The sequence below is a fragment of the Papio anubis genome, chromosome 8, assembly GCF_008728515.1.
Source record: "Papio anubis isolate 15944 chromosome 8, Panubis1.0, whole genome shotgun sequence".
Lineage (NCBI taxonomy): Eukaryota > Metazoa > Chordata > Mammalia > Primates > Cercopithecidae > Papio > Papio anubis.
Window position 1 is genome coordinate 40,873,823 of NC_044983.1, and position 17,799 is coordinate 40,891,621.

At 48.2% G+C, this 17,799-nt stretch overlaps 1 protein-coding gene across 7 annotated transcripts in view; it reads left to right on the plus strand.

Moving 5' to 3' along the window:
• Window positions 1–16,004, plus strand: part of IKBKB (inhibitor of nuclear factor kappa B kinase subunit beta) — a 57,517-nt gene extending 41,513 nt beyond the window's left edge. For 2 of the 7 annotated variants that reach the window (XM_009212967.2, XM_009212970.2), the window contains 12 exons: window positions 368–497; window positions 868–1,062; window positions 1,844–1,958; window positions 2,747–2,870; window positions 3,469–3,620; window positions 3,779–3,879; window positions 4,924–5,033; window positions 6,090–6,139; window positions 6,247–6,346; window positions 6,545–6,692; window positions 10,176–10,303; window positions 12,683–13,891. In XM_009212967.2, coding sequence (XP_009211231.2) covers window positions 368–497; window positions 868–1,062; window positions 1,844–1,958; window positions 2,747–2,870; window positions 3,469–3,620; window positions 3,779–3,879; window positions 4,924–5,033; window positions 6,090–6,139; window positions 6,247–6,346; window positions 6,545–6,692; window positions 10,176–10,303; window positions 12,683–12,899 — 1,570 coding nt within the window. In that variant the 3' untranslated portion in view covers window positions 12,900–13,891. Of the gene's footprint in view, window positions 1–367; window positions 498–867; window positions 1,063–1,843; window positions 1,959–2,746; window positions 2,871–3,468; window positions 3,621–3,778; window positions 3,880–4,923; window positions 5,034–6,089; window positions 6,140–6,246; window positions 6,347–6,544; window positions 6,693–10,175; window positions 10,304–12,682; window positions 13,892–14,480 lie in introns of those variants that run through there. The other 5 variants (XM_003902689.4, XM_003902690.5, XM_021942278.1 and 2 more) reach the window with 5 other exon arrangements.
• Window positions 16,005–17,799: the final 1,795 nt, after the last annotated feature.

Here is a 17,799-nt window from a genome sequence, read left to right on the forward strand (position 1 = left end):
AGTCGAGATGGGGTTTCACCATGTTGGCCGGGCTGGTCTCAAACTCCTGACCTCAAGTGATCCACCTGCCTTGGCCTCCCAAAGTGCTGGGATTACAGGCATGAGCCACTGTGCCTGGCCTTCATGGGTCATTCTTATGCAGCCATTTGGAGGTCAGGAATCTCTGATTTCAGGGTATTTTAGAATTCAGGAGAGAGGTGTGAACACCTGAATAATTGATTGGAAATGTCTATACTGTTTCTGATAAACCCATTTTCATTTTCAATCACCATCTGTTGGCTGCCGTCTGTGCATATACTGGGAGACACACACTGTAGCCCAACATTGGCTGGAAGTGTCTCCTCACACACTCTGCTCCTCTCCACAGCGTCCTGGCTGAGCGACTGGAGAAGTGGCTGCAACTGATGCTGATGTGGCATCCCCGACAGAGGGGCACAGATCCCACGTATGGGCCCAATGGCTGCTTCAAGGCCCTGGATGACATCTTAAACTTAAAGGTGAGCATGGAGCCAAGTTAGCCCTGAGGCAAAAGCTGGGGTCCCCAGCGGAGCATGCACTTCTTAGGATAGAGCAGGGGATGGGGCCAGCTGACTTAGTGAGAAAGTTTAGGCTCCTGCATCAGTCTTTCTGCATAAGTAAAGAAAGGACAGTTGTGCTATTTGACATTGGCTATGAGGTCATAGCCACAGACAGGATTATGAAAGACGAAAATATGCGAAACATGGCACCTGACCTCCCTCCGTCAAGCCAGGCCGTTGCTTTGTGTGGTTGGGAAATGTTGGGAGTAGCAGAGAGAGGACCTAGGCAAATAGATGCGCATCTCCTTGAAGAAATTGGTTTTCCAGTAACATCTGGGTTGTGTTGCAGCTGGTTCATATCTTGAACATGGTCACAGGCACCATCCACACCTACCCTGTGACAGAGGACGAGAGTCTGCAGAGCTTGAAGGCCAGAATCCAGCAGGACACGGGCATCCCAGAGGACGACCAGGAGCTGCTGCAGGAAGCGGGCCTGGCATTGATCCCCGATAAACCTGCCACTCAGTGTATTTCAGATGGCAAGGTAAGCCCTGGCTTCGTACACACCACCCTGTTTCCCTTGGCTGTGCCTCTTGGGAAACTCAACACACCTTCAGATTTCAATTCTGCTTTGTCATGTAGTCTGTTTATCATACAGTGTGGATACCTGCCTGGTGTTTAAGTTGGAGTATGGTGTCCTCTGTGTGGCCTGATAGGAAACACAAATCTCCTTGCTGGACTTGTTACTTCCAGACCCTCCAAGACCGTTCTCTTGCCTTTATTGCAAAAAATGATGCGGTAGTACTTGAATCGCTCAAGTTGCAAGCTTGGCCCTCTTCCAAGTATACTTAAAAAAAAAAAAAAAAAGATGCTGCACTGTCTTGAGTCAACTGAAACTATTTATGATGGCCTCTGTGTACAGAACTGTGAAACTATTTATGATGGCCTCTGTGTTAGGCACCTGTGTTAACTATAGCTGTGTAAGACATGGCCTCTGCTCAAAAGAGCTTCTCACCTGACTTGTGGAGATAAAGTTATCATATGAGAAATAATCATTGCATAGGGAAGTATATAGTGAATTTCTGAACTTCACAGGGATGACAGTAAAATAGAATGTAATAAGTTTGTAAATAAGGAGTGTGTTCCAACAGTAAGTGTAGGCTGGAAACGTTGGGAGAAAGACTTCATGTATGCTTCGTACTTGCTGGCTGAAGATGATGCTCTTGCCAAACAAACAGTGGGGAAAGCTCTGGAACCTCTTCATTATTAGTTAGAAAAGAAAGGATTGGATCCACAAGATTCATTTTGTTCTTGTCCCTTTGCAGTTAAATGAGGGCCGCACATTGGACATGGATCTTGTTTTTCTCTTTGACAACAGTAAAATCACCTATGAGACTCAGATCTCCCCACGGCCCCAACCTGAAAGTGTCAGCTGTATCCGTAAGAATTTGTTTTGTTTTGTTTTTCTAAATAATCAGTTATAATATGTGGGACAAGGCAGGGGAGGGAGACTGGACTAAGGAAGGGGGAGCCACATGAAGGAAATTAGTATCGCCAGTCCTCAGGGCAGCCTTCCTTATTTAGGACATGCAAAGAGTAGCCAGGCAAGAGACAGTACAGGAAACCATTAGTGAATTTCAACCTCCTAGGCTGGGCATGGTGGCTCACGCCTGTAATCCCAGGACTTTGGGAGGCTGAGGCAGGAGGATCGCTTGAGCCCAGGAGTTCAAGACCAGCCTGGGTAATATAGTAAGATCTCATCTCTACAAAAAATTTAGAAATTAGCCAGATGTTGTGGTGCATGCCTGTAGTCCAGCTATTCAGGAGGCTGAGGCAGAAGGATCACTTGAGCCTGAGAATTCAAGGCTGCAGTGAGTCATGATCACTCCCACTGCATGCCAGCCTGGGTCACAAGAGGGAGACCTTGTCTCTTAAAAAAAAAAAAAAAAAAAAATTCTATTGAAAATATATGACCCTATATACATATGTGTCCAAATGGTTCATAAAGTGTTTCTTCAAATCAACAGCTACTTATTGACCACTGGTACATGCTGTTGGTACAAATACATGTATATGACAGTAACCAGGCATAACACCCTCCAAAGTTACATGATCCTATAGTAGGTATAAAACGTGAAAGTGCCAGCAGTGTTGAAGGCAGGATGTGGTTAATTGTAGGAGAGTTATTGTGGTTATTTTTTGACAATTGCCTCTGTCTTTGTCTCCAGTTCAAGAGCCCAAGAGGAACCTCGCCTTCTTCCAGCTGAGGAAGGTGTGGGGCCAGGTCTGGCACAGCATCCAGACCCTAAAGGAGGATTGCAACCGGCTGCAGCAGGGACAGCGAGCCGCCATGTAGTGTGCCAGGCTTTTTTTTTTGAACTTAATTTATTTAAAATTGCTTGGTGGCTTTGGCCACAGGGAGGTGGCTGAGGCAGGGACCCAGAAGCAACTGTTAATGAGCAACAAAAGGGAGACACTGGTTTGGACAGACGGGAAGCAGTTGGGTGGGCTGGACTGAGGCAGGCCCCTTTAGACCTGATGAGGTGAGTGTGGTCGGCCCAGGGCGAGGAGTATGGAACTGAGGCTGGGCTGGCCGCGCTGTGGACGGATTGAGAACCCAGAGGAGCTCACTGCCATGTGGATTAGCAAAACTCCCCTGACTGTGCTGCTGGGGACTTATGGACTCTTTCCCCAGCGTGACTCGTTTGCCAACATTATTGGCCTTTTGTGTCTTCCTTTGCCTGATGCCAAGTTTGGTGCAGAACCTCAGGCATTGCTGAAGGCGAGGAAATTGTCCTTGGGTTATAAGTGGCTGCTATAATAATAGTGATGATGATGATAATTATAGCAGGGACCTCCCTTGACATTTGAGGGGGTTTTGTTATTGTGCAGGAAATGGAATTTGGATCCCAGAGATGCTCCTAGACTCTGTTCCTTGTGGTCCCTGCAGGATGAATCTCCTCCGGAACAACAGCTGCCTCTCCAAGATGAAGAATTCCATGGCTTCCATGTCTCAGCAGCTCAAGGCCAAGTTGGATTTCTTCAAAACCAGCATCCAGATTGACCTGGAGAAGTACAGCGAGCAAACTGAGTTTGGGATCAGTGAGTGTGCACTTTGCAATGAGTTTAAAGACACCATTTTTTTTTCTTTTTCTAAGGTGTCTTTTGTCCTATTATAATTGAGTTGCTTATTTCTGTTTCAGTTTTGTGGTGTTTTTATTTTGTTTTGTTTTGTTTTTCCTTCTCAATTTTTTTTTCAGCATCAGATAAACTGCTGCTGGCCTGGAGGGAAATGGAGCAGGCCGTGGAGCTCTGTGGGCGGGTAGGAGACTCATTTGGGGTTTCTGAACTTACCGAGGGGGTGAGGTTTTGCTCCTACTTTTCACTTTCTCATCAAACACTGGGTCGATCTCTGTCAAAAATCAGGTGTTCCTCACCATGCTTTGAACTTGACTGGACCAGCTGGAAAGAGGCTAAGAGTAGCCAGTAAAGGGAGCCCCTCTGTGGCCAAATGCAAGAGTTGCGTGAATGGATGGCGATGGTCCAGATTTAAATAAGAAGCAAGTGTTAGGTTCCCTTGGGGAAAAGCCGAGACCATTTCCTGTTAGGAAGGGCATTGGATGGATGATCAACACGCCCTCTTGTTGAAGGTTTTTGACTAATTTTGTTGGGACGCTAAATCCATAGGAAATAAAAGGTCCAGGCAGAAAGTCTCAGGACAACGTGAATCAGATGTCACCAAAAAACGTTAATTATGAAGGCAAAGGAAATACGTGTGACTAAATGAACGTCACACGAACTGAAGATTGAAGTCAGGCTCTGGGGCTTTTTCCTGGACGAATCCTCTGTTTTCCCCTGTGTGCTTGGGCAAGGATCTTCCCCTGTGTCTCAGTATCGCTTTTTATCAATCAGTACTGATGGGGTGTATGTGTGTTTCATGGTGAATATTAACCATAGAAGGGGTGAGTGCTCCTCCCCATCTTGAGACTCATAATCTATGAAATAAAGCAGTCTGGGCCTCCCTGCCCAGTAGCATCGGCATAGACAGATGAAGAGAAGAGAAAGTAATGTGCCTTGGGCATCTTCTGTGTGCCAGGCACCATGCCAGAGGCTTTAAGTACTTCATCTTACTTCACTCCTCAAATAGCCCTGTTAGAAGCCTATTTTATGCAAAAGGAAACTGCAGCTGGGGGTAAGTAACTTGCCAAGGGGTCACATAGCTAGAAAGTGGTGGACCCTAGATGCAAGCGCAGCCATTCTGACCCCACAGTCCACATTCCTTTGAGCCAGTCCATTGAGAGTCCTCAGGCAATGTGGAGGGTCCCCGGGTCTCGCTCCTCCTCAGATCTTGCATCTCAGCATGCTCCTACCACATCAGTTGACATTAGCACAGCTTTTCCATTAGGAGAACGAAGTGAAACTCCTGGTAGAACGGATGATGGCTCTGCAGACGGACATCGTGGACTTACAGAGGAGCCCTATGGGCCGGAAGCAGGGGGGAACGTTGGACGACCTGTGAGTACTGACTGGGGGGCCCCTCTGTGCCTAGCACATACAGATAACCCTGGAGCTTCGGTGTGTGTGTCCAGGGCACCCTCGGTGGCTGTGTGGGACCATTCTCTAGAGCATGCTCCCCTGTGGGGTCACCTCCAGCAAATCATCACTGAGCCTCAGTTTCCAAATCTGTTCAGTGGCAAGAAAAGCAGTCTTACCTCACGAAGTTGTAAGGATGAATTCAGGTAACGCATTTGAGACGGAGGCCATAATCTGTAAAGGCTCTAAAATGCAAGCAGCCTCTACCCCTGTATCAGACTCCCCTGATTTGTCCCACCCACCCTGACCCAGGCATAGCTCAGAACAGAAAGTAAGATAGAGAAGGAAGAACCTGAGAAGGGGGAATTCGGACCTGGAAACCGTTCGTTTGAGTCTTTGTCAGGTATTTGGCATTGACTCCAGGAGGGGAGGAGGGGTCTAGGCAGATCACTCCTACCTGAAGGAGATCACATGTGCTCCTGGAGTGCAGATGGAGGGAACCGGGCAGGCCGGGTCAGCCTCTTGAGGGCTGTGTCACCGTGAGCTCAGCAGTGTTCCCTGATTCTCTCACTAGGATTCTTAGGACAGGAGCTCCAAATGTCAGAACGTTGATTCTGTCTTTTCTCTAATCAACCCTTTATTCTCCTCTAGTTCTTTTATTTGTATTTGTATTATTTAAGAGACAGGGTCTTGCCCTGTTGCCCAGGCAGGAGTGCAGTGGCACAATCATAGCTCACTGCAGCCTTGACCTCCCAGGCTCATGCAGTCCTCCCACCTCAGCCTCCCAGGTAACTGGGACTACAGGCGCATGCCACCGTGCTCAGCTAATTTAAAAATATATATATATTTTTGGCTGGGCACAGTGGCTCACACCTGTAATCTCAGCACTTTGGGAGGCCAAGGTAAGAAGATTGCTTGTGAGCCGAGAAGTTCGAGACCAGCCTGGGCAATGTGGTGAAACTCTATCTCTACCAAAAAAATATAAAAATTAGCCATATTTGACCTCAAATCTAGACAGAACTTCTTTGTATATTTTAGAGAGGAGCAAGCAAGGGAGCTGTACAGGAGACTAAGGGAAAAGCCTCGAGGTAAGTGGGGTTCTGTGTCTGCCTTGGGCTTCTCCTTATCTCATTTATGGGGCATCACTACTCTCTGCTGGCTTGCTTGAGGAACTATGCTACCCTCCCCTCTCCAGACCAGCGAACTGAGGGTGACAGTCAGGAAATGGTACGGCTGCTGCTTCAGGCAATTCAGAGCTTCGAGAAGAAAGTGCGAGTGATCTATACACAGCTCAGGTATGAGCCCCGACCTTCCTACTCTGGAGGAAGGACTGGGAGATGCAGGCTGGGTGTGAGGCCACCTTCCTCCCTCCTCTCTGATTCACTGGACCTGATGAAGAGACTTTCTGCAGCTGCTGACTGGATGCACAGCTGCCACGGGTTCCGTTTTCTCCAGCCCAAATGCCATTAGTTTGTCATGTTTATTCTTTGCAGTAAAACTGTGGTTTGCAAGCAGAAGGCGCTGGAACTGTTGCCCAAGGTGGAAGAGGTGGTGAGCTTAATGAATGAGGATGAGAAGACTGTTGTCCGGCTGCAGGAGAAGCGGCAGAAGGAGCTCTGGAATCTCCTGAAGATTGCTTGTGTGAGTGAGTGCTGTGGCCCCAGGCCCTTGGCCCATCAGCCTCCTGTGCCTTCCTGCCTCTGTGTACTGCCGCCATTCCACACGGGACGCCATAGAGCCACCAGCAGTCCACTCGGCTGCTGCTCAGGTTTCACTTCGCTGTTATTTGACTTGGTGTGAGCAGGGAGGTCAGAGGAAGGGCCTGTGCTAATCATTTTCATTCATCTGTGTATTACTTTCCTATGGCTACTATAAAGATTAGCACAAACTGAAGGGCTAAAACAGCAGAAATTTGGGCTAGGCACGGTGACTCATGCCTGTAACCCCAGCAATTTGGGGAGGCCAAAGTGGGAGGATTGCTTGAGCCCAGGAGTTCAAGGCTGCAGTGAGCTGTGATTATGCCACTGCCCTCCAACCTGGGCAACAGAGCTGTCTCTACTAAAAACAAAAACAAATGTGTTATCTGAGCTCTAGAGCCCAGAAGTCCCGTATGAGCAGGGTTGAGCTCCCTCTGAGGGCTCTTGGGGAGGGACCATCCTTGCTTCTTCCAGCTCCCGGTGGCTCCAGGTGTTCTTTGGTGTGTGACTCCAGTCTCTGTTTCTGTCTTCGTGTGACCCCTGTGTCCCTTATCTGGGTGACTCTTACAAGAACACTTGTCATTGGATTTGGGTCCCACCCAAATAGCCCAGAGTGATGTCATCTCAGGATCTCTAAGGACGTTTTCTCCAAGTACTATCACACTCACATGCTCCAGGAGTTGGGATGTGGGTATATCCTTCTTAGGGCCACCAATTCAGCCCACCATCATGCACAGCAGTGCACCTTGGTTGACCATCATCTGCGTCTGCGCTGCCCTCAGTGCCATAAGCCAGGCTTTCTGTGCACACCATCTTAACGTAGCTGTGAGTCCACGGAATGCCACACGGTGGGGAAATGGGAAACAAAACAGCCAAGAACTAAGACGGGCAGACCTGGTCGTGTCACGGGAGCCAGAGCTGCTGGGAGTGCAAGCCCCATTGTGAAAGGCTGCAGAGAAGGTGACATGAATGGAAGAGTGATTTAGGCATCAGTTGCCTTTAAGAGCAAAGGGAAGGAGACAGGGAGATCATTGCTCATAGTGGAAGCAGGAGGTGGTGCATTAGGAGATTCTCATTGTCAAAGGCAGAGGGGACAATCCACACACAGTGCAGAGAACAGAGGGGCTGGGGTCACGTGCCAGAGCACTGGGCATGCCTTGGGAGTGGGAGTGACACATCCTCCTGTAAGAAGAGAGGAAAGGGAGAAAGCAGGATGACAAGGTAGAGAGGATCTGAAGAGGAGAGGGAGGTGCAGGTGTGCACAGGTGATAGCCTGATGTGCCGTCTATATCCATTGAGCATTTATTGAGTGCTAACTGTATGCCCAGCAAGACACACAGGTGAGAAGGCATGGCACCTGTTCCAAGGAGGGCCTGATCCTTTGAGGGGCACAGATAGAGGCATGAGTAAGAGCTGTTCAGGGCAGGAAGGGCTAGGAAGCAGCTCCAGGAGGCATGAGCTGCAGTTTCCATGCACAGGGGGAGCTCTAGTTTGTCTTAGAGGAGAGGGAGCAACAAGAAGGTTCACAAGGAGCTGTTCCAGCTGAAGAGTGAGGATGTTCCAGGACAGAGACATTGCTTTATCAAAGGCAGAGAGCCTGGGGAGTCAGTGTGTTCCGAGTGGGGATAGGCTGGTGTGTGTGGGGAAGGCTACGATGGAGGATGAAGCTGCTGAGGTAGGCAAGGGTGAGCTTACGCGGGCCACACTTTGTTTTCTTTCTTTCTTTTTTTTTTTTTCAAGACAACATCTTGCTCTGTCTCCCATGCTGTAGTGCAGCTGTGCAATCTCAGTTCACTGCAACCTCCACCTCTCAGGTTCAAGTGATTCTCCTGCCTCAGCCTCCCGAGTAGCTGGGACTATAGGCTCATCCCACCACACCTGGCTAATTTTTGTATTTTTAGTAGAGATGGGGTTTCACCGTGTTGGCCAGGCTGGTCTCGAACTCCTGGCCTCAAGAGATCCACCTGCCTTGGCCTCCCAAAGTGCTGGGATTAATGGCATGAGCTACTGCGCCTGGCCCATGTCCATTTTCAAAGCACACAGGACACATCGCAGTATCTGTCTTTTCCCTTGATATTGAAGGAATTGAGTGTGGGGATATGATCACATCTGGGATTTGGGGAAGTCCCTCTCCAGGCAGCTGGAGAATCTGAGCCCTTGGCCAACCTCAGCACTGAGAAGGGCCCCTCAGCAGGGCTGGAATTGAGCCACCCCTTTACAGCACAGGACGGGGCGGGGCAGGAGCTGGGGCAGGGCCTGGCAGGGAGGGAGCCAGGCAGCACAGGAGCCATCCCCTGCCGCACTTTCGGTCAAGGGCAGAAGCACAGGAGGTCAATGCTGGGCCTCTCCCAGGCACGGTCAGCAGGGAAGGTGCAGCAGGAGGACCAGGAATGGAGGCTTGGGCGCTTGCATGGCTCCTTGACTTGTGGGCCTTGAGGTTTCGCTAGAGGGGAGGATGTGGAGCCAGGAGGGTTCCACGGCCTGAGGGACATGTGAGGGGATGAAGGACTGCAGGCCGCAGTGAGTGCCAGGAGCGGGGATTGGGGGACTACACAGGTGGGTTGGGGACCATGCAGGGCAGAGATCAGTGGAGGGGTGACCTGAAGGTTGGCTGGCGGTCGTGGGCTGTGAGCTGAGGAGGCTCAGGTAGCTGGAACAGGAGCCCCTGCTTGACCCTTTGGGCTGGGAGGAGCAGTGGCTGCAGCCCCTTCGGAGTCAGTGCATCCTGGTTTCTTCTCAGCCAGGTCATAGAGGATATGAGCCACAGGAACTCGCATAGCCTTTGTGTGTGTGTCTGTCTTCTACCTGGAAAAGAATAAAAATACTTTCCTGTTCTTTTCTTGTAAAAGTTCATTAAGGGGCCGGATGCAGTGGATCATGAATCCTAGAACTTTGGGAGGCTGAGGCAGATCACCTGAGGTCAGGAGTTCGAGACCAGCCTGGTCAATATGGTGAAACACTGTCTCTACTAAAAATACAAAAATTAGCTGGGTGTAGTGGCACATGCCTGTAGTCCCAGCTACTTGGGAGGCTGAGGCAGGAGAATTGCTTGAACCCAGGAGGTGGAGGTTACAGTGAGCCAAGATCGCTCATTGCACTCCACCTGGGTGATAGAGTGAGACTCTCAATCATTATCAATCAATCAAGCAATAAAGCCGATGAAAATAAAAAAACCTGCAATAAATGTAGGCACCCAGGTCTCCTTAAACTTAGAATCCTTTCCTCAAAAGTCCCTCTGTTGATACAGAAACACTTTTGAAGCCAGATGTGAAGCACCAGCTGCCCCCCAGGTAGGGGTGCCGACTGGTAGGCTGTAGGGTTAGCTCTGGCATCTGGCAGTCAGTTGTCTCCTGAGAAAATACTGTGGTGTGAATGCAAAATGTGATTCGTCACTTGGCTCCTAATTTCTTTTGATTTTGTCCCCTAGAGCAAGGTCCGTGGTCCTGTCAGTGGAAGCCCGGATAGCATGAATGCCTCTCGACTTAGCCAGCCTGGGCAGCTGATGTCTCAGCCCTCCACGGCCTCCAACAGCTTACCCGAACCAGCCAAGAAGAGGTAGGTCCCCGTTAGCAGCGCCAAGTGTGACCCTCGAGGGCACGTCAGGAGATTGGGGATGGAGGTGTTTGTCACTGGTAAATGTCTGTCCAATGATATCACTACCTCTCTGGATGTTTGTTGCATCTGCTAGGTCCTGTGGGGACAAAAGTGTTACATGTTTTGCTCTCCTAGTCCCTTGAAACTTACTAACTAGTTTCTTTGTCCAAGGCTTGGATGACTAACTGCTTAATGAGAACATTGGAAATGCTGGTCGGGCACATGCTGCTACTTTTATCCATAGGAAGCCACATTCCCTTCAGGGAGGCCCACTTCATCTCCCCTGAGCCATCTGCCCCCACTCACCCTACCACTCCCTTGAGTTACCGAGTCACCACCCTCCTTCTGGTGCCACTGACCTTCCCGTTCTTCCTGTCCTCTGCCTCCTCTTGCCTGAACCATGGCGGCAGGGCTTTCTGCCTCCTGCCTCCTGCCTTTCTGCTGCCAAGCCCTGTGTGGTTGAATTAATCTTCACAAAATACCACTCTGACCAAGGTATTCCTTGGTCAGTCATGAATAACAGCTTCCCCCTCCGTTATAGATGCTCAGGTCTGAGCTTTCTTCAGGTCTCATCTGCGCCAGTAGCACAGTATCAAATTCTCAGGTCCTGCCGGAGACCTCACTTGGGAGCTCAGGGTTGGGGCCCAGCAGTCTGTGTCTAGCAGCCCTCCGCCCATTCTCCAGCACACTGCAGGCCACCTCTGTTCCCACGGTCGTCTCTTCCTGTGGTTTGTTTTGTTTGACACTTTCTGTGTGCAGGGCTCTATGGGTTTCTGCAGGAACTAATCTCTAGGCATGGGAAACACTGATGATTGCCTGGGGCAGGGGAGGAGGATGGGAGTGACTGATAATGCAAGGTTTCTTCTGAGGATGAAGAAAACATTCTGAAACTAGACATGGTGATGGTTGCACAACTCTGTAAATATGCGAAAACCCTTGAATTGTACACTTTAAATGGGTGAGCTTTATGGTATGTAAATTATATCTCAATACAGTCTGCTTTGAAGAATCTTGTTCTTGTCCTTGGGGACTTTGTAGCCTATTTTGATATTTATGTGACCTTGGATACTTAATTTTCTCTCGGCCGTATGGCACATTCTTGTAATCCTAGCACTTTGGGAGGCCGAGGCAGGAGGTTTGCAGGAGTTTGAGGCAAGCCTGGGCAACATAGTGAGACTGCTTCTCTTTTTTTTTTTGAGACGGAGTTTCGCTCTTGTTGCCCAGGCTGGAGTGCAATGGCGCGATCTCAGCTCACCTCAAACTCAGCCTCCTGGGTTCACGCGATTCTCCTGCCTCAGCCTCCCGAGTAGCTGGGATTACAGGCATGAGCCACCAGGCCTTGCTAAATTTGTGTTTTTATTAGAGACAGGGTTTCTCCAGCCTGTTGGTCTGGCTGGTCTTAAACTCCAGACCTCAGGTGATCCGTCCGCCTCAGTCTCCCAAAGTGCTGGGATTACAGGCGTGAGCCACCGCATCCGGCCCTTTTTTTTTGTTAAATAAAAAGTACTTCCCCAACCTCTCATGAGCTCCTGGAGTATAGTAGCTAGGCCAGGAGCCTCTTCCATTCCCTTCTGGGGCAGGCACTGAGCCTTTAGCCTAGCTAGAGGCCCTGTAGCTGAGGTTTGGCAAAAATGTACTCTGAGCTCCTGCCATCAGATTGTCACATTTTGCAGAGTGAGAGGAGTTCCGGGGCGCCGTCTTCCCTTACGTGGCTTATTCCCTTCAATGATGTCCTCAAAGCTCTAGAAAGGTAGACCTGGGTATATAGGATGTCTCTTGTCTCCCCACAGCATAGAGCTGAGGTTAGAAAAAGATGTTTTATTACATGCTGCTCTTTCTCAATGTGGCCCAATCCTCAGAGGAAACATGGGTTTCTTATTATAGAAAAGAGAGAGATCAGATTAGATGAAACCAAATCCCAGAACTGCTTTTCAACAGATTCCAAGGAACTATGGAACCCTGATAAATTGGTTGGCCCTTTTTTTTTCTGTCTACTTCAGAAATTGGAAAACAGGTGATTTGGAGAATATCTTTAGATTTTGGCAGTTTGAGAATTAAATTCAGCTATCTAGTAAGTCAGAAAGCAGAAAGAGCTCTTTTTACTTCTGACTTTTTATGGAGATCTGTTTGCCTTTTTGGCAGTAATGTTCATGTGTGGAAAGTGCATAACAAGATGAAAGTATTAGTCAATGGGTTGGTGTTTTAAGACACTCAGGATCAAAATAATTGTTACTTCATTTAAAAAGTATTATCAAAACTCTTTAGCATATTTTAAAATAGCAGTGTTAGCTCTGATAACTAATAATGATCGCTTTCTAATAATTTGATCATTTTCTTTAGTGAAGAACTGGTGGCCGAAGCACATAACCTGTGCACCCTGCTAGAAAATGCCATACAGGACACCGTGAGGGAGCAAGACCAGAGTTTCACGGTAACAGCCTGTGTGAGCCCCCTGCAATTCCATGTCCTTTCATTCTATAGCAAAAGAGAAAAGAAAATGGAAACGCAATCTGGCATTATCCCCAACCTCAGTGTTTGTTTGTTTGTTTGTTTATGACAGGGTCTTTCCCTGTCACCCAGGCTGGAGTGCGGTGGCATGATCTTGGCTCACTGCAACCTCTGCTTCCCGGGTTCAAGTGATTCTCATGCCTCAGCCTCCTGAGTAGCTGGGACTATAGGCGTGCGTCACCACACCCAGCTGATTTTTTCAGTGCATATTTATAATTTTCCATTACAGATTTTTTATTATTCATAATAATAGTGATGACTAACAATTATTGAAGGCTTACAACTACATATATGCATTATCTTATTTAATCCTTGCAACACTTAATTCCTATGATGAGGAGGAAGGTAGCATTTTTCCCAGAAGCCTGTCCCCACCTGCACCGTTGGTACTACTGCTGAGGATTTGTGTGTTGAGTGCTGGGCTGGGAGCGGGAACCAGCCATGGCCATGTCCTCAGGGCCTTGGAGCTTAGCAGTAGGTAGTACTAGTTATGAGACCACTAGTCAAGATATAGGTACATTAAGACAAAGCTTCATTGTTGAGAGAATCCTGCATCATTTGCCTAGATCTTTACATGGTCTTTACCTGCTAATCACTTGCTAACCTCCCCTAACTTTAAGCTTTTCGGGAAAATTGCAGGGGCTACTACTGTGAATTGCAGCCTTTGCTGATGTAGTCGCATGTCCTCCTCCAGTCTGTGGGCATTCTGTATTTCTTGCTGCTCTCTTCCTCCTGGCACAATAATGTTTTGATCAGTTCATTGCTTACTTGCACGTCCGTGGGAGGAAGAGGAAGTCTCATCAGGCCGAGTCATGTGGTGAGGCTGGAAATCCATAGCTGAGATTAGCTACCCACAGTGAGCACGAGAGTGAGTGCTGTGAGCCACGGTGGTACTGACATTGCCTTTCTAATTCCCACAGTCACAGAATCTTAAGGACTCTGAGCCAATCCAAAGAAAAGATCCTGTACAGTTTGAATGTGTAACTTAGCTCAAGAGTGCCCTGCAGTCACAAAACTTATTAATAAAAGGGTTTGGCTTTTTAATTTGTATTTGTTTAATTAATTAATTTATTTTATGCAGCCTGGGTCTTGCTATGTTGCCCAGGCTGGTCTTGAACTCCTGGCCTCAAGCAATCCGCTCGCCTCTGGCTCCCAAAGTGCTGGGACCACAGGCATGAGCCACCATACCTAGCCAATAAAGGGGTTTCAATATATTTCTTTTTATTTTTGTTTGTTTTTTTTTTGAGATGGAGTCTTGCTCTTTCGCCCAGGCTGGAAAGCAATGGTATGATTTCAGCTCACTGCAACCCCTGCCTCCCAGGTTCAAGTGATTCTTCTGCCTCAGCCTCCTAAGTAGCTGGGACTATAGGAGCTTGCCACCACGCCAGGCTAATTTTTGTATTTTTAGTAGAAACAGGGTTTCACCATTTTGGCCAGGCTGGTCTCGAACTCCTGACGTCATGATCTGCCCACCTTGGCCTCCCAAAGTGTTGGGATTATAGGCGTGAGCCACTGCACCCGGCCGGGTTTCAGTATATTTCTAAATTGTCCTGATTGCCTCCTGAAGAGTAACAATAACCTGAAATGTGTTGGTGGCTGTTGTATTTTTAACATGTCTGTTGACTTTCAGGCCCTAGACTGGAGCTGGTTACAGACGGAAGAAGAAGAGCACAGCTGCCTGGAGCAGGCCTCCTGATGTGGGGGAACTTGACCCCCTGACATGGGGCTGTCCATAGCAGACCTTGTGCGGTGGGGGGACTCGACCCCCTGACATGTGGCTGCCTGGAGCAGGCCTCCTGACGTGGGGCTGCCTGGCTGCAGCTCTCACATGGCGGTTCCTGCTGCACTGATGGCCCAGCAGTCTCTGGTATCCAGATGGAGCTCTCACATCAGCAGCTGTGACTTTCACCCAGGACCCAGGACGCAGCCTTCCGCAGGCACTGCCGGCACCTTGTCTGCACACTGGAGGTCCTCCATTACAGAGGCCCAGCGCACGATGCCGGCCCCACGAGCGTTCAGGGCTACAGCCACAGCAGCTCCTTCCTCTGCCTTGAGAAAAGTGCTTGGAGTACGGTTTGCCACACACGTGACTGGACAGTGTCCAATTCAAATCTTTCAGGGCAGAGTTGGAGCAGCACTTGGTGCCAGCCTGTCCTCTCCTGCTCTCCAGTGGCCCCGCTCCCTGTCCTCTCTCACTTTACAGCTTGTGTTTCTTCTGGATTCAGCTTCTCTTAAACAGACAGTTTAATTATAGTTGTGGCCTGGCCCCATCCTCACTTCCTCTTATTATTTCACTGCTGCTAAAATTGTATTTTTACCTACTGCTCTGGTGGTTGTCCTCTTTTCGGCAAAGTTGGAGTGAGTGCCAAGCTCTCCATCTGTGGTCCTTTCAGCCACAGAGAGACTCACCGTAGTAAGGGTGGGAGAGCAGCTGCCTTATTCTGAGTCCCAAAGATTACTTGGGGGTGATTGTCACAGAGGAGGGACAGAAAGGATATCTGCTGACCGCTGGCCTGCCCACACCATGCCCACGTCTCCGTTCCTGCTCAAGAATGTGTGCGTGTGGCAGTGCTGGGCTGGGGAGTCCCTGTCTCTCACAGCATCTAGCAGTATTAAATGGATTCATTTTAAAAATAGCTTCTATATTTTGTAACATGTCTCAAACACTCATACTGGGTTCCACAATCCACTGTTAGAATACCGATGGTTAGGGTTTCTGAACTAAATAATGTATAGTGCCTGGATCATTACTAGTGCCATAACCCTGCTTCTTCAACATTTCACAGAACTTCTCTTTTATATAAAGGCAAGAGCATAAAATGAGTTCAGATGATCACAAACAGGTGAGTGTTTTTGGAGAAGAAAGTTGGAGTAGGAGACTTTCACAAGTATGGAGATAGAATGAAGCGTTCTTTGGTCAAGTAAGTTTAGGGAATGATTAATGTTTCACTTGTTTTATGGAGATTCACACTATGTACTGGGAAAGTATCTGAAAAGACTTAAAATAAAGAAACCTGCTTAACTTTGTGTAAAAACACTGTTTACCAATGTCATTTGGCTATAGAAACATTTTCTCCTGCTGATTGTGTGTGTGAAATATGTATTAACATTCCAATGAAGTAGCATTTAATAAAGCACGATTTTGGAAACCTGGTAAATGACAGTGGGAAATAACACCCAAAAGGCAAGGATGGGGTCAGATTGGGGAGGGAAAGGATGTTGGGCTAAAGCTGTAAGCTTATGTTACAGGCCACTGAAGAATTTTGACCAGGAAAATGCCAACCAAAGCAGTCATTTTAAAAGTTTATGGCTGTTCAGTTACAGGACAAGTTGTGAAAAGAAAGAAAAATGGAAAAAAAAAAAAAAGTTTATGGCTGGAACAGTATAATTGAGTAAAAAGTGAAAAGCCAGGCCAGGCGCGGTGGCTCACGCCTGTATTTCCAACACTTTGGGAGGCTGAGGCAGGCAGATCACCTGAGGTTGGGAGTTCGAGACCAGCCTGACCAACATGGAGAAACCCTGTCTCTACTAAAAATACAAAATTAGCCAGGTGTGGTGGGGCACACCTGTAATCCTAGCTACTCGGGAGGCTGAGGCAGGAGAATTGCTTGAACCTGGGAGGCAGAGGTTGCGGTGAGCCGAGATCGCACCATTGCACTCCAGCCTGGGCAACAAGAGCGAAATTTTGTCTCAAAAAAAAAAAAAAAAAAAAAAAAAGAAAATCCAGGAGTTAGAATGTCTGCTTCCAAAAAGATGAGATAGATACACTTTTTCCTCTCAGTAAGTACAGCTAAACTCCTTGGTCATGTAAACAAACACAAGACTCTGAAAGGTAGATATAAGATGGAAGACTATCCCTGGACCTTGGGATCTGAGGAACGACTCTGGTAGTTATTCCGTGGCTTTTCTTTTTGTCTCAAGATTGAGTACTGGCTTTAGGAGACCAAGGCGGGTGGATCAGGAGGTCAGGAGTTTGAGACCAGCCTGACCAACGTGGTGAAACCCCATCTCTACTAAAAATACAAAAATTAGCTGGGTGTGGTGGCATGAAGCTGTAATCCCAGCTACTCAGGAGGCTGAGGCAGGAGAATCGCTTGAACCCAGGAGGTGGAGGTTGCAGTGAGCCAAGATCATGCCACTGCACTCCAGCCTAGGTGACACAGCGAGACTATGTCTCAAAACAACAACAACAAAAAGATTGAGTGCTGGAGAAGCCGACCAATGGGCACAGACAAGAAAGCCTCAAGAAAGCCTGCTCTCTCTACCTGCGTTAGTTTCCTAGACCTGCTGTAGTCAGTTACCACAACTTTGGTGGCTTAAAGACAGAAACTTATTCTCTCCCAGTTCTGGAGGCCAGAAGTCTGAAATAAAGATGTGAACAGGACCACACCTCTTCTGAAGGCTCTAGGGGGGTTCTGTCCCTGGTGGCGTCCAGCTTCTGGTGGCTTCAGGCAATCCTTGACTTGTGACTGCATCTCTCCCTGTAGGTCATATTGCTGCCGCTTTCTCTGTCACATCTCTGCTATGTATCTCTTACAATAATACTTGCCATTGGATTTAGAGCCAATTTGAAAAACCCAGGATAAGCACTTTCTCTCAAGATGTTTCATGTAATCACAGTTTGCCATATGAGGTAATACAGGCTCTGGGGATTATGATATGGACATCTTCTTGGGGGCCACCATTCAGCCCACTACAATCCACTCTCTGGCACCCCAAAATCCGTATTTGTCCTGCATGAAAAATACATTTATTCTGCGCAACATCTCCCAAAGTGTCAACTCATACAGCATGAACTAAGACCAATTTGCATCTACATATTAGCTCAGAAGTCCTGCATCTCATCATCTAATCAGATGTGGGTGAGACCCCATGCATGATTCATTTTAGGATTAAATTTCTCTGGCTGTGGACCTGTGATACTACAGGTTATCAGCTTCTAAATAACT